Source organism: Vanessa tameamea, chromosome 18, assembly GCF_037043105.1.
Source record: "Vanessa tameamea isolate UH-Manoa-2023 chromosome 18, ilVanTame1 primary haplotype, whole genome shotgun sequence".
Taxonomy (NCBI): domain Eukaryota; kingdom Metazoa; phylum Arthropoda; class Insecta; order Lepidoptera; family Nymphalidae; genus Vanessa; species Vanessa tameamea.
In genome coordinates this window covers 2,884,636-2,900,922 of record NC_087326.1, presented here as the reverse complement: position 1 = coordinate 2,900,922, position 16,287 = coordinate 2,884,636, and the positions used below count along the sequence as shown (strand labels likewise).

The 16,287-nt window shown below is 34.1% G+C and overlaps 3 protein-coding genes across 5 annotated transcripts in view; 1 reads left to right on the top strand and 2 right to left on the bottom strand.

Annotated features, from left to right (window-relative positions):
• Positions 1-16,287, bottom strand: part of LOC113400186 (putative leucine-rich repeat-containing protein DDB_G0290503) — a 364,402-nt gene that overhangs the window by 85,350 nt on the left and 262,765 nt on the right. The window lies entirely within an intron of this gene.
• LOC113400150 (hillarin) overlaps positions 58-16,287 on the bottom strand; it is a 53,222-nt gene continuing 36,992 nt past the window's right edge. For all 3 annotated transcript variants that reach the window (XM_026639611.2, XM_026639612.2, XM_026639614.2), the window contains exons 5-15: positions 6,511-6,627; positions 5,880-6,079; positions 4,843-5,065; positions 3,788-4,014; positions 3,438-3,656; positions 3,131-3,339; positions 2,863-2,993; positions 2,603-2,746; positions 1,954-2,067; positions 1,450-1,627; positions 58-968 (exon numbers count right to left, since the gene is read on the bottom strand). In XM_026639611.2, the coding sequence (XP_026495396.1) occupies positions 832-968; positions 1,450-1,627; positions 1,954-2,067; positions 2,603-2,746; positions 2,863-2,993; positions 3,131-3,339; positions 3,438-3,656; positions 3,788-4,014; positions 4,843-5,065; positions 5,880-6,079; positions 6,511-6,627 (1,899 nt within the window). In that variant the 3' untranslated portion in view covers positions 58-831. The remainder of the gene's footprint in view (positions 969-1,449; positions 1,628-1,953; positions 2,068-2,602; positions 2,747-2,862; positions 2,994-3,130; positions 3,340-3,437; positions 3,657-3,787; positions 4,015-4,842; positions 5,066-5,879; positions 6,080-6,510; positions 6,628-16,287) is intronic.
• LOC113400151 (probable methylcrotonoyl-CoA carboxylase beta chain, mitochondrial) lies at positions 10,583-12,501 on the top strand. Its single transcript, XM_026639617.2, has one exon. It carries the CDS (start codon positions 10,686-10,688, stop codon positions 12,357-12,359), a length of 1,674 nt encoding a protein of 557 aa, XP_026495402.2. The 5' UTR covers positions 10,583-10,685; the 3' UTR covers positions 12,360-12,501.

Genomic DNA, 16,287 nt, shown 5'->3' with positions numbered 1-16,287 from the left:
ATTAGTACCCAGGAAAGGATAATAATCTGAATTGGTTATTGTGTTTTTATTAACATGTATATCGTGTTTAGTGCTAATACGTTATTGAATATTTCTTAATAAATAAACTTATTATATTTTAATGAAATGTATCTTCGAAATATTTTAATATTCTTTTAGTGACAATGTTTATGTAAAACCAACGCACGCCTTACAACTAAGAACGCAATTAGATTGCATCGACACAACCTAGATTACTTAAAATGTAAAAATATAATTATAAAATAATCCATTTACAAATAATATATGTATAATTGCATTAATAAATGAATATCTTAATGGACGGGTTTTATTTTCTAATAATATCTACATTTGGATATAATTCTTATATTATTAAAAAAGTCTTCTTGCGACAGCGGCTCTTATTTAGTTCAACATTATTTGATGAAATAATTACAAAAAATCTAGAATGTTCCAAATTGTAATATTTCCTCAAATCATATCATATTAATGGACATATTAGTTCTATATTCAAATTGATGGGAAACTATTACGTATTCGGTAAATCATAATGGAAAATGGTTACTACTAACCATTTTCAGGCATTGATTGATTATGTATAATTTTTAATTAGTTTTTTTTTTTAATAATGCTTAAGTCCAGACTATTTTAAAAAGGTCAAATTTACCATTACTTACATTTATAAATCAGTTAATAGTAACCCACATCAAAACATTTTTCATTACGGAATTAAGGACGGAGTTGAGTTCATTCAAATTCCAACAAAAATATTGAATTTTAATATTAAAAATTTAAACGTCGCTTTTCAAAATTGTTGATCGTAAAGGCACTTTAATTTCTCTTGCTACTGTTGATGAGATATTTGCAGCAGTGAGTCAGGAGATGTTTCTCTTTTTCCGTTGAACCGTTCTGATGGATTGCTGTTGGTCCATTTCGTTCCCTCGTGTAGATGTCCAAACCATATTGACCTAAGACAAAAATACTATGTTGTTGTATACAAGAATTGATTAATTAGTTGACACTGTTTACTAAAATACATCGATGTCCGAATCAAAAAAAATAAAGGCAATCGTTGTATTGAAATAGCTATAAATTTACTAGAATTTTGTAAAACAATAATTTTAACTATTAAGTATTTTTACAAATATTTGGATAAAAAAAAAAATGAAGTTCTATATCATTTGATAAGACAAATAGTATCTTTCATCTTTTATCAATAGACAAATACATCTTTAATAATGTCCTCCTGCCTGAATGATGATGAAACTCGAAGGCTAACATAAACACCCCTTAATCCACACATTATGGGGAGTTTGTTCCCTCATTCTCTTACTCTGTGTTGAAACTATACTGTAGAGGTATAGTTAGTAGTTAGTAAAGTTACCAGAGAGATCGAACGCAGGTCCAAAAACTTTATATACTTTCTGAAGCACGGAAGCGTCAACATACCTTCTTCGGGGAATGTAATATAGAATGTGACGATATCATCCGACACGTTCTGCTGCACGTATTTCGAGAGTCGCTTCTCGTCTACTCCGTTCTTATGAAGGGTCGCCATGAAGTCCGCCAGAGGACGAGACATACGGAACTGGATCTCAAGTTCTCGACCCGCGAATACCAATGCCTCCTGGAATTGATTTACATTTAAGTAGTTATGAAGTTCACTTTTGTGCAACAAACTTAGACACGTAGCCGTGCTATCAGCATACTTATGTTGTTTAGTCAGTGGATAATTAGTTGCGCATTGAATTACCTCCTTCTGTCATTATTTTACATTTGAAAGAAGAAGACATTGTTTAATTAAGAATAAATAAACTACATTTATGAAGGCGTAAGGTACGCAACAAATAGAAAAGTTCATTTTCACTAAACTTGATTTGAGAATCTCATCAATTAAAATTGATGGTTTTTCACTTATCGTATAGGACGTATTAAATAAATGAAGGATTTTACCTGATGGGTTATGGGAACCAGTCCAAAGAGTCTCGTAGCTTTGGTTGGACCCCATTCTCCGCTTGCACAATCTGGTAATGGTACCATGACGGTCTGCAGTTCCGCGCAACATATCTGTAATAAATTACAATCCATAAATGTTCAATTATTTGCAGAAGTTATTTTCTATTGGAGAAATAATTTATTCTTAATGTATATGTAAGCGAATTCGAATTGAAAACAGTATGTCCTCATATTTTTATCGATTTGTCGTTAAGATGAATTCCAATTACAATAAAGAGCTTCCGCAAACTAGTCAGTCCAGACATTTGCTTTTCTTTGATTTCTTTGAATACTTTGATGCATACAACATACTTTTTTCACCATCAATCCATCTGGACTTTGTCTTTGAAATTCATCTTTTTATAGAAACTACTGATTGAAATGAATTAATTTGTATTTTTTAACGTTTTCTGTGCAGTCTAATTTAATAAGTGTCCTTTGTACATTTAATATCGAAATTTCTTATTCAATTTATTAATTTATATATTTTAATTATTGACTTGGGTTAAAGTTCAAATTTGCGCACAATAAAGAGTCAGACCAGACGATCTTTGTAGAATAAATTAACAAAATATAATACAGTAGACAGCGATTGACCAATAATTACCTTAAACTTGCAAACGCTCTTAAATTTCATTGGTTCCCCGGTGAGGTACTCGCGTGGGGTCACCGCGTTGGCGAAGATGTCGAGTAAGAAGGCGCCGCTACACGGAGCGTGCACTCGGAAAGATACCACATTACCTACCACCGACTGAAAAACAAAGATTAAATTATACAATTTTAAAATTTATATTAATTCGATAGTTATTAATTATTAAAACTAATTTAGAAGAACTAAATTTCGAATAAAATTGTATTAAAGATTACCTGCATGACAAATCTCTTCAGGCTCACACCATCAAAGCCGTCTCCCTCCGTGTCGTAGAATTTGAGGTTGTAGTGGAAGATCAGTGAGCTTTGCATGTGTGCCGGCATTGCTATGCGCATAGTCGCCGCACCTACACAATGATATCATAATATTTATAACCGTATTAAAAGTTACCTTAAGAGTTTCTTATTTAAATGTCAGGGATAAATTGAATAGTATACTACCATTAGAAGTTTGGGGAATACTTAATTAAATCCTAGTACTCACCAGTCGAGTCAGTGTACATAACCGCTTTAGTGTTAGGGTCACTGAAGTAGAGGCCGTAGCGGAAGAACAGCGATCTGACGAATGGCAATTCTTCAAAGTCGTGTAGCGTTATGGGTGTTTTTAACAGTTGCCAATCCGGCTGGAGCGGGTAGAACTCGTAGATAAATTCTCGTGGATCAGTCAAGAAGTAGTGATCGTCGTATTCATATCTAAACAAATTCAAAAAATATATTTTATAGTAAAACGGATACTAAACTTACGATTAAGCGGTATGTATACCAAAAGAGACTTAAATAATAATTGCTACCTCAAACTATCGCTCTTTCCGCGATTTCCTGGTTTAGGAGCATCCTTGGCGTTCACTAAATGCCTAGCTCCCCAATTGCACTGAACGAATCGCCAAGCACCCGCCACATATACTGCGTTCCAGGAGTTACGGAATCGGTTATCCTCAAAACGGACGCCTGGTTGATAGCCCGCTGATTTACTGTATCCTTTGATGACAACGCAATGGAGACCTGCGTAACTGTAAAGATAAGTATATCATGTTTTAAATAGCAAACATTTTAAAGTTCACAATTTATTATTGGTATTTAAGTTTACATAAGTAATATATAGGTACATAAGATTTGTTAGATTAGATATAAATAATATTACCTGCACAATCTCTTAAACAGAACATGGTAACTTTCTGTGCCGTGTTTAATGCCTCTGAGCAGACCGAGAGGCGAATCTCCTCTCAAATTATCATCGAACTGGATATTATTTAAGTTCTTCACTGTGATCCAGCGGAATATCGTACGAGCCTTCTCCACGTCACTTGCACATCTCCCAACTAATTGTCGGACGAGGTCAGTAAAGGTCTTTTGGTCTTCTTGCGCCACCTAACATAGGAACATAAAATAATAAAGTATTCGCAAATCAATTTATACAATACTTATAAAAACTATGTACGCAAGGCATTACTTGTTACATTTATTTTTATTTTAATAAAAATAACGTCGTTTTAGAGAGATACCAAATGACTAAAATTATAATAATTTTCAATGAATTATCCAACGTTTAATGTTTATACAGTCATTTTTAAATTTTGGTCATTTACTTCCAGCTTTTGAAACGCAAGTTAAAGTGAAAATTAATTAATGTTAATTAAAGTCAGATGAACTAATTTGACATTACTCTAAACGGCTATTGCTCGATGGAATAATTGACCAATAAACGTTCAGTATTTAGACTGATTACTAAAATGACGTTGGTCATCATTCCAAGCGGTAAGTCATTCATTCACTAATTATAGCCGGAAGTCTACGGCTGGACAAAGGCTTTTCCCCAAGGAGGTTGTGGTAAGTGTTGGTACTTGGTGGTAGGACTTTGTGCAAGTCCGTCTGGGTAGGTACCACCCACTCATCAGATATTCTACCGCCAAACAGCAGTACCCAGTATTATTGTGTTTCGGTTTGAAGATTGAGTGAGCCAGTGTAACTACAGGCACAAGGGACATAACATCTAAGTTCCCAAATTTGGTAGCCCGTTGGAGTTGTAAGGAATGGTTAATATTTCTTTCAGCGCTATTGTCTATGGGCGGTGGTGACCAGGTGTCATCAGTGGCCTCAATCAGGTGGCCCATTTGCTCGTCCGCCGACCTATAACATAAAAATGAAAATGAAATGACTTAATTATTGTTATAGGATGAGCTGATTTTTAGTACTTACCGAGATGGCAATCTTATCGACGTCTGCAAATTCCGCCGGATCAGTATAGATATGGAATTTGGAAACTAGGGGAGGTTGTGGAGCCGGCGCCCTAGCTGGGTAAGGAGGTGCTTCTTCCCCATCTAGGTAGAGTGATGATGCTGCCATATACTCTGATCTCCGTTCTTGTATGAGCTCCATCATCTCGTGGCTTTGCTTTTCAACTAGGGCTGCTGTTGCCGCCCTGGAGATATCAATTAAATTATGTTATTGCAGCAGATGTGAGTTAAGCAAATTTATTTACTTAAATATTCATACTTCTTGACTATTTTTTGTAATAAATATGTACCTATAATTATTTTTTTTAATTAGTTGGAGTATATAATTTGATTATATAGACCTATGTGCGGTACAAATTTTAAGATATAATATATTAACTGTTTGTCTGTAAATTTCCCACTGCTTAATGGGAAGGCTTGGAGATTATTCCACCACACTGCCTCAGCTTTGCAGGAAACTTTCTCCGAACAGGAGATAATAAACACAAATTAAGCACATGAAAATTAAGTGGCACTTGCCCGGGTTTGAACCCACAATCTTAAGATTCACCGACTTCGCGACAATGCAAAAATTCATATGCATCTTTCAACGAAATCATCAAAAGTTGATTATATTTTTTATCAGATTTCAAAAGTAATAGAAAAGAGTAGACCGTTAGTTTATGTTTGTTGTAATCTGATATTCCATTCAAAGCAATATTCTCATGCGTTTTATTTAACATCCGGTTTTGTAAATGAGTTGTAAACGAAAGTAGCTTCTCACTGCGCACCTCTTTCAACTGGCCGCTGATGATGGTGCCATTTTTTTACTTGAATGAGCTTGTTTAAATATTACACGTGATGTAAGTTTATTTTCTCTTTATTCAATATCGGTTATATTTAAATTACGGAATTCGTCACTTTGCGATGAAGAAATTACATTTGAATGAGAAACTTGGGATGTTCGACCGTAGTGTGATGTCGTTAAAGTTTAATGTTTTATTTGTAATAACATATCACCTTTCGTGTTCCAACATTTTTCTCGTTAAACTTTCTTTCTTCTTATCTCTTCGGAGTGTCATGTTCTTTTCGAGATCGGCTCTCTCCTGCTGATGGCGGAGGGTGAGGGCGCCGATCTCTGCGTCAGGTCTCCGTTTCTTAACCTGCATTTCTTGCTGGAATCTGTTTGTAAGCCTTTCTAATTCTCTTTCCCATTCATCCTAAAAAAATACGTACTTATTAGCTTCGTTAATACTATCGTGCATTTAATCTCTACATCGAGTTAAGATAGTTGGTATGATTGTTTGTACATGGCATTCTCTGTACTGTAGAAAACTACAAAGCAAAATATATCGTATCTGCAAACAATTTCTTTTTTGTTCAATTAAATGGGAATTCTAATAAAGAAAAAAATGGGTTTAAGTATTAAATACAGATGGTCCATCATCGGAGTGTTTTTGAAAAAGTGGATAATTCAAATCATCTCTATAAGTACAGGACATAAATAATTACGCAATTACCTAATCAAGGGACGCTCGATGAATATGTACATTCTTACTCAATGAATGAAACCTTATTGGACGTTAATTAAGTAATGTTTGCGGTAATTTGGAACAAAGTTTAGGATAAAATTATTTTCAATGATACAAACCTGTATTTCTTCTCTTATTCTTCTATTTTCTTCTTCACGATGTTTCGAGAATTTTCTGTACAAATCGTCTTCTTCCTGCCTATGTTTCATTTCTAATTTTGTTTGTTCATCTCGATCCTGTTGACAATTATGTATTATATATATATTTCTCTTTATTAATGATGTTATCCTGGATCAAACATCAAACGATCGATTAATAATATTTGTACCTATCCTTAAAAACGGGTGGTAAAAAAAAATGGTTAACATCTCAGGCGAATACAGGCAACAGTCAACATGAGTCATAATAAATTTATAAATTTCACACATTGTTTTCATGTGACATTATACTTACAAACAATATTTCAAAATAATGGAGTTTTTCTTACCATGAAATATATGTCACACTAAATGCGATATTAACACGACTTCCGTGACGAAAGGTTACTTGCAAACGATTAGGTATCTAGAGTGTGAAATCTTAACGAAACAGTTCTTGCTAAACTTCGTAACTATTCTGCTATCTGTTGCGAATTGTTTCTACCTACTTACTGTGTCCATATAGAGGAGCAGAGAAGGCCGATTATTTAAAATAGACCTTAACCGAAGATTTTAGGACAAGCTCAAATAGCATAAATTTCGCTCGAAAATACATCATGATGAAACCCGTATTGGAGCAGTGTGGTAGAATAAGAAAAGCTGTCCAAGTCGTCTCATTAAAAAGGAGGGAAGCCCAGCAGTGAGTCATCTGTAGGCTGTTGTTTTCATTAAATAGTTATACAATAACAGCTGGTTCGTTCTTGTGTATTATTTTGGAATAAAAGCTGGCAACTTTCACTTTATAAACTATCTTAATGTAAATAATAATTACAATTATTCGGTCGCTCTGTGACTGCGTTTATGTGAAACCTTTACAACAATAGGATAATTAAGGATATAACTTAAGATCAGTAAGTGAGAACGACAGAACTCTTCAGCTTCAAATAAATGTTTAATGTTATTTTAAGCTACTTCCACTGTTGCTCTTTACTTTGCATAAGCTTTTATTCAGCTTTTTATTTTATTGCCTATTAATGTCTGTTGGCGTTAATTTATTTATTTGTTTTTCTTTTTTTTTTAAATTAATTTTATAAATGAGTAAAAAAGTGCATGGGAATAATTATTACTATGATACAATTTTATCCCAGTTGACTATTTAGCGTTGAATGTAATCTATATAAGGTTTAAAAACCTATATTATTGTAATTTATTATAATTGTAATATATTTATATGTTATGTTTAGCTCTGCGGTGTACATACACCCCTACTTCTTTTTATCTCTGTTTCTTTCCTCTACCTTAAGGTTGCCTGGAAGAGATCGCTGTTTTAGCGATAAGGTCGCCTCTTGTGCATTTTTCTTGAATGTGACTTTTGTATGTGTTTATTGGTGTACAATAAAGAGTATTTTGATTTTGATTAGATTTTGAATTTTTGCAATCAAAACCCATACTCGTAATTTTGAAGTATTTTATTATCCGATCTTAGTATTGCCTTACTGGCAATAAGTGTCATTTAACAGTGCAGGGTTAGTGACATTAATTATCTAATTAATTCTGTAGATATGAAACGTGAAAATATTAACTGAGGTCATTAGCCGTAGTATTAGAACATTAAAATAATTGCAAACCAAATACAACATAATTTGCCCATACCTTTTTATCATAAATAATATTGTAATTTATCATATTTGTATTGTTCGATAATATCAGTATAATCTAAAATTTTACATAACATGTATTCGATAGTAGTTACAGAATAATTCTGTCTAAGGAATGATTTATGTTGTGGGAACGCGCTGTGAGTAATTCGAATAACCTTTAACATAATATAATGGTTACATCGCTTTGTCGCTGTTTCCGGCACTATGGGAACGTCTAACACCGGCTACATTCCATATCGGAATCTTGCGACGTCATATACAGGTTTATATAAAATACTAGCTACCCGTCCACGCTTCGTTCCAGTGAAATAAGTTTCTTCCCGATCCCAACACCACGTACCAGGTCCAATCTAATCCAGAAACCACTCAAAACACACAAAAAAATTACAATAAAAATTGATTCTACTATTCAAAACTAGTTCATATACATAAATAAAGTCTGCTGTAATTTATATGTGTATGTAAAGATGGGATCCGATCTGCATTTTTCGATCGCGTGACGATGGAGATCCAGTCCTCTGAACATCCGTAATATTTTGGTACGAGATCAAATCCACTCTATATAATATACCGATGTTTAGCTTCAATTATGGTCAAATTAAGTTTATCTTAGACACAGATAGACGGAAAGACTAAATAAAAAAATAAATTTATGTTGCTAGTGGTGTAGCTATCGTAGGGCTAGGTGGTGCAGTGCACCAGGGCTCAGAGGCCCATTCAGCTTTGAAAAGAGCGAGTCAGCCGACACTCCAGCTCCTGAAGCTAAAAAATCTCGACCCTGATTACAAGATTTTTCTTCCTATTTATAATTTTGAAGGGCAATATAAGTTAAAGAAGGGATGGAAAGAGGGGGTGAGGGCCCGATTAATTTTCTGTGCACCGGGACCCTTGCCCACCTTGCTACGCCACTGAATGTTGCATTTAATTTGACATCTCACCCTCTCTAACTCCTCGGTCAAATCAAATAGAGCGCGCTTCCGCGACTTCCAGTTACACTCCGCCCCTATTCACGAAATCCACAGATTTCAGGGAAGCAAGCAAGGAAAATTAACAAGATATTATTATTCTTGAGGATGTCATCATTTGAAACCTTTACAATTTAATATGGGATAAAGACAAGCAAATGCAAATATTCGTTTGAATTTCGATTAATCTTAATTTATAGTGTCATTATTTCCTCCTGCACAAGTCATCACTTGCAATTCATCTACATTCTTAAGGATAATAATTTATTACATGGTAATGTGATATTATATCATAAAATTAAACTTTAAATACTATTTTAGTTAACTACATTATATTATGTCTGTACAAAATTACTTGCGCGATTAATATTGATGATAGTGTAGAACACTTATCTGATAATTAATCCGGAATAAACGTAACTTATCATTCGGTAAAATAATTACAGGTCAATTGAAATACTAAGAAACTATGATTTAATTGAAAAGTAGTATCTTATAATATGTATAGGTAATGTATTAAATTGACGAAAACCTTAAAAAAGTTCGTAACAGACTAAATATTCTAATTTGAAATCATATTCACCTACGAGATATAGTTGTATTGACTCATTATGAAAATTATTACTACGTCACATTGGCACCTGTTTGATGGCTGTGTGTCGCCCCCTCGGCGGTCATCGAGAGTGAAGTAAGTCATTCACCTTTTGATTGTTTGGTATGATACGACCGTTTGTTCGCCTGTACGTGCCGCGCTCTCTCGATATAATTAATTTAAAATATTCTATTGTTTATTACTCGTGCAAGGTGAAATGGATGATGATTTGATATGTAAACAATTAATAAATATCACACACAAGTCCGCGTTTAAATAGCTCTACTGTGCTCCAAGGATGGATACTGCGGCCAAGACAAATAATTTAAAAATTAAATTAAATTACGTTCTATTATTGTCCTTTTTAAATTCTGAATACACATGATTACGTTCTACTATTATTGCTATTAATCTATGAATTAAATTATATTTTCTCTTGTAAAAAAATCTTAAATCTTAACTTCATTAATAAAATTTAAACGAATGATATAATATTATTATTATTATGTTAATAATATTCGCATTTATAAACTCGCAGTCTTTAGTTTATACAAGGTTTATTTCATTCACAACATCGAAAACTTACGTAATTACCACCGTAACTGGGGCGTGTTATTTTATTTGCAATTTTATATGCGTTTAACGTCGGTAAAACAAAAAGCGTGCCATTGTCATTTACTTTACTGCATATTATTATGCAAAGGCAGAATAAGACGTGGATTGTTTGATAATCAGTACGCGTATGTAAATAATAAAACAAGGCGTTGATAATTCAAAGTCGTTTAATTATTCGAATTTTTATCAACGAGGGTCAACCCGCTTGACGAAACTGTATTCGTACAACTTAATCGTTCTGATAACTGTAATTACATTATCGTCAGTTGCGAGCAACAAACTCGCGCATCGGTCGTGTTTAATGCATATATTTTTAACGCGAAAATGCTTAAATTAGTAAAAGGTTTACGGCGGTTGAATGTAAAGTGCCGGCAGTACAGTTATGCTACAGTAATAGGAAGCGAGCCAAACAAAAATGATCCTTACTTTCAAGAAAATAAGACAAAAATGGAAGAACTCGTTGAAGAACTTCGTCTGAAAACAAATGACGCTATCAAAGGCGGCCCTGAGGAGGCGGTAAAAAGGCACACGGCGAGGGGAAAATTGCTAGTGAGAGACAGGATTAACCGGTTAGTCGACGAAGGAAGCGACGTTTTAGAACTAAGTACATTGGCCGCCACTGATATGTACAAAGGTCAGGTCCCGAGCGCCGGCATCGTTTCTGCTATCGGTAAAGTTCAAGGTCGAGACTGCATGATTGTTGCGAACGACGCTACCGTTAAAGGAGGAACTTATTTTCCTATCACCGTCAAGAAACACTTACGAGCTCAGGCAATTGCACAGGAATGCCGACTTCCTTGCATTTATCTCGTTGACTCGGGTGGAGCTCATTTACCTGACCAAGCGGACGTATTTCCGGATAGAGAACACTTCGGCAGGATATTTTATAATCAAGCAAATATGTCTTCAGAAGATATACCACAAATATCAGTTGTCATGGGTTCTTGTACGGCTGGCGGTGCATATATTCCGAGTATGTCTGATGAAAGTATTATAATTAAGAACCAAGGTACAATTTTCTTGGCCGGTCCACCATTGGTGAAAGCGGCTACAGGTGAATCAGTTTCAGCCGAGGATCTAGGGGGTGCTGACTTACATTGTCGTCAATCGGGAGTAACGGATCATTATGCTCAAGATGATGAGCATGCCTTACACTTAGCTAGAAATGTCGTTGCTAACTTAAACTGGAATAATCATCAAAGAACGAGAGTACATGCTCCAAAAGTCGATAATCCATTGCATGATATTGAGGATCTACATGGTATCGTGGGAGCAAATATACAAAGGCCTTTTGACATCCGTGAAGTAATTGCTAGAGTAGTTGATGGCAGTAGATTCCATGAATTTAAACAACTATATGGCGAGACCTTAGTATGTGGCTTCGCGTCTATGTATGGACATTCTGTGGGCGTTATCGGTAACAATGGAGTTTTACAATCGGAAGCTGCTCTAAAAGGTTCGCATTTCATTCAACTTTGTGCTGCTCGTAAAATACCTTTGCTGTTCCTTCAAAATATTACCGGTTTTATGGTTGGAAGGGAGGCCGAAGCCGGTGGAATTGCAAAGAATGGCGCAAAAATGGTAACAGCAGTAAGCTGTTTCAAAGGACCTAAGATAACCGTTATCGTAGGAGGTAGTTTTGGGGCTGGTAACTACGGTATGTGTGGTAGAGCGTACTCTCCAAGTTTCTTGTACATGTGGCCTAATGCCAGAATTTCTGTAATGGGAGGACCTCAAGCCGCTACCGTCCTTTCATTAGTAGCCAAAGAGAAGGCAAATAGAGACGGAAAAACCTGGACAGATGAAGATGAGAGAAAAGTTAGAGGACCTTTAGAAGCTCAATTTGAAAAAGAAGGTCGGCCATATTACAGTACAGCTCGTCTTTGGGATGACGGTATAGTGGCACCGAAAGACACGAGAAAAGTAATTGGACTCAGTTTATCAGCTGCTTTGAACGCTCCGTTCAGAGACAGTAAATTTGGTGTTTTCAGAATGTGAAAATGATAAGTTTGAAGGACAACATTGAATGTGTGATAATGAATGCTATACATGATAATACTGTTTCGAAGTGGTAACTCTGTTACATTTTAATGACTCGTGATTTGTACAACGATTACGTTTATCAGTGGTGATAACAAACGACTGAAGTTTTTAATTTTATTTAAGATGAAAAAAAACACTCTTCACAGGACTCGATTGAAAGAAATGTATTTATTTTTATTCTCTGCTGTAAATTATACGAAATCTATTATAAAAATGGAAGTTTCATTACGGTAACTATTAGATAACCTTAATCTCAAATATGATGCTTTTATTAAGGACATTCGTCTCATTAATCAATTTGGAGCAATGTAAATTAGAAATAACATGACGAATAAATTCCGACTTTAATATCTGAATTTTAACGTTTAGTTTACAACAACGTTAGTCAGTGCACGTTTAGAGAACATAATTACATCGAGAACAATAGTGCGATAAAAACAATATCCGCCTCTTATTAATATGCAAATTAATACGACCTGTGAATACAGCTCGTTGAGTTCAAGTATTTTTAGTACGCAGATAATTTAGGAACAGTGTCAATTGTAATGTTTTTATACGCGTTGTAATGAAAGTGATTGAATAATCTAAAACGTGAATATAAAAATTTATGTTAGTATATTTACGATTAGACTTCGAAATATTTGACCGAATACCATGAAAATTGGTATATATGTATTATATTTCAAGGAGGTTTTTATACTATTTACGCTGTTATAACTCGCCACTAGTTGGCGCTGTAGAACACAACATCGCACCATTGAAGTAAAGACAATTGGTAAAAGACAGCCGCATTTTGCTAGTTATTAATAAAAAAATATGTTGAAATTATAAATACTGGTGTTGAGACAATTTTATTATGCATGTTTTATTTATCTTTCTTATAAAAGTAATTGCTTGTCATTCGTAAATAGTCCAATTCATAGTCAAGTCCATTCAAGAATCTTTCATCTGATTGAGTTGTAACATTTGAACATTTCTTATTAACACTCGCGTATAGGTTTCTGGTAGGGGAACATCGAAGAAAAAAATGCCCGCGAGTCTCTTTTCAAAATTTAAAGAAACAATGAATTTACGGGCATTAGTTATTTTGTTTATGAAATCAATATTATAATGATCATTGACTAGATATTGATACATAACAATTAAGATTATATTTATTGATGTAAATAAAGTTAAGACTCGCACATATAAGGTTTCAAATAAAACTGGTAATTAAGTCTTTAATTAAAAGTAAGCGTATAACATAGATTACAAAGAATATATTAAAAACTACTGGAAGATCAACGGAATAACAAGAGCTCTTATATTATTCTAACACATTTAATTTTCCCTAATGAATATTCTAACAATTGTACACTGTATATGTTTTTCAATAAATGGTCAACTTACATCACTCGACATTAATAAATGCCACAACAAGACACATTCATCATACATCTTGCAGTACATTTTACGCTTTCCAATCTTAGCCGCACGCGCAGTTTTTGCTACTAGCATTCTTTATAAGAAATCCTTCACTAGTAGCTATTAAGAGAGTTAATTGCCGATTTGTATGCCGAATGAACATCTGTGGCGATCTGTTTTTGTTTGTCTTTGTCTGTTCTGTAATCTTCGAGAAAATTCCCATCGAATTCTAATTGGCTGAGATATTACACAGCCTCATAACTTTGAACCGATAGAGTATTTATTAATCGTACATTCAAATCTGGAGTATCTTTACTGATTCTTTCGTGCTCAGCGGTGAAAGAAAACATGATGAAGATGTGATTGAAGTTCTGCATTTGTATTCTCCAATCCGCTGTGAGCAGAGTGCTAGAATATTAATCATGTTGATCATTAGTTGGACAGTGGGTTGTTCTGTCTGGAAGTTGGCAGTATGTACACGTGTGTTTGTTTGAGCACTATAATATGCCCTGCGTAGTTATTCCGTGATCGAAATCGGTCGGACGACATCACCATCATAGTGGGACTTCTAAAGGATATTATTTATAATGAAATAAGAAATAATATGAGAAGCAACGAATTCCTATCAATGACTATGCAAGTTTAATTCACATTTATGGAAGATTATCATAACGATAACGACATAAAAAAAAACTTTCGACTGACAAAGTTAAGGCAACCACGATTCGGAAGGAAGAGCCTTTGTCTAGTGCCTTCTGCCGTAGGCCAGGCACTAGTGATAACAGCGTCAAACCACTGTATTCATAAGGTACAGGACAGGAGAATCCAGATGACCACTTCCATTGATGGAAATATTATTGAAAGATAAAATCATTAGAAGCTACATAAATACTAGAATATGAATACACAGCATGACGCCATAAACCTAGGATGCTCCGCTGAAGTATAAGTTTTCCATGCACTACTACTAAACTGAACTCTATGAATAACAAATAACCTGACGCCTACTAACTTACACTGTCATTTTCATTTAATTTGTGTTTATTTTATGTTAGAGCATAACTGTATTTCTGTCTTATATAAACGAATCAAATGTTTGCAAACTAATAAATACAAAACAGATTTCATATATAAAAATATCTATTATAAAGAGCCATGTGCATATATGATTGCAAGGATATTTACTAATTTAAAGCAGTAAGTTTATTTGGTTCAGCCTCAACGACAGTGAACCTAAATAGTGATATTATTTTGCTATTGTTACGATTGCAACTTCATTGATACTAATCGAACTGCATGCTTCGTTAAATAACGTTTCTACGTATTTATGCTATGTATTTTATAACGAATTTGAACACAAATAGGTCTATTTATCTGAGATTTTAAAAAAGTAGCAATACTCTCTCCGTCCCTTCGAAAGGCGTCCCAAGATTGATTGTGCATACAACCGTGTTATAGTATAACCCAGTTACAACGACAAGATCTCAAAATATGTAACCAATTAACCAACAATCAAAAAAATCATGAGATTTAAATGAGATTATTGTAGGAGTCGGTTGCGTTTTTAAAATGTTATCCTTAGTCGCTTACAAATATAAAAAAGTCAATAAACTTTACAAATAGACAAAAAATATCGCCCCTATCGATAACGTTCCTTAATACAATACTATTTGATATAAAGAGGAAATGGTGTGACTAGTCTTTTAAAAAGGGATAAAAGAAGTCTTTCCAATATTAAATAGGTATAAATGTATTTATTTTATATATAAGTACTCATTATCATTCATTTCAAATTCTTTAGATTAAATAAAGTTCGTATTGAATGAAGATCTGTGATTAATTCCGATAAATAAGAAAAAATTTCATAGACTATATTTTCATCCAAATATATAGAAGTCACTGAGATTAAATTACGTTAAGTTTTAAAGAAGACATATTTCTTCTCGAAAAATTATCATTACGTATTATGACTTGCGAGTAGTGTTATTAACATCTATGTATCATTGTATAATATTTATTAAGTGAAACATACAACGTTAATTAAATTCGAAGTTGTAAATTTGATAATCGCCTAAAAGTAACAGAGCGTGGGACGTGAGTATTTGGGATGTAGATGGAGTCGAAGAGGCGCTGTTTAGTGTAGGTTTCCTTTGTATAGTCTATAGTACTCTATAGACCAGTAGTTCCCAAACTTATTTTTCTCGTGGACCACGTATGGGCATGTGTCCGAAACCACAGTTTGAGAGAAACACTAAAATATGAACTAAACTTAAATTTGTTTAATATTGGTGCTTTTAATTCTATCCTTAGTAACCCTACGAGTATTTCAGCAATTCAAATCTATGAATTTCTTAGTGATTCTCTCAAACTGATGACAAAAAAAAAGTAAGGTACCTTTGGCATCAAGTATTTACAGTGGTGATCAAGTTCATATCTGAACAAGCATTAAGCATTGTCGGGCGGATAGCGCTTTGCAAGT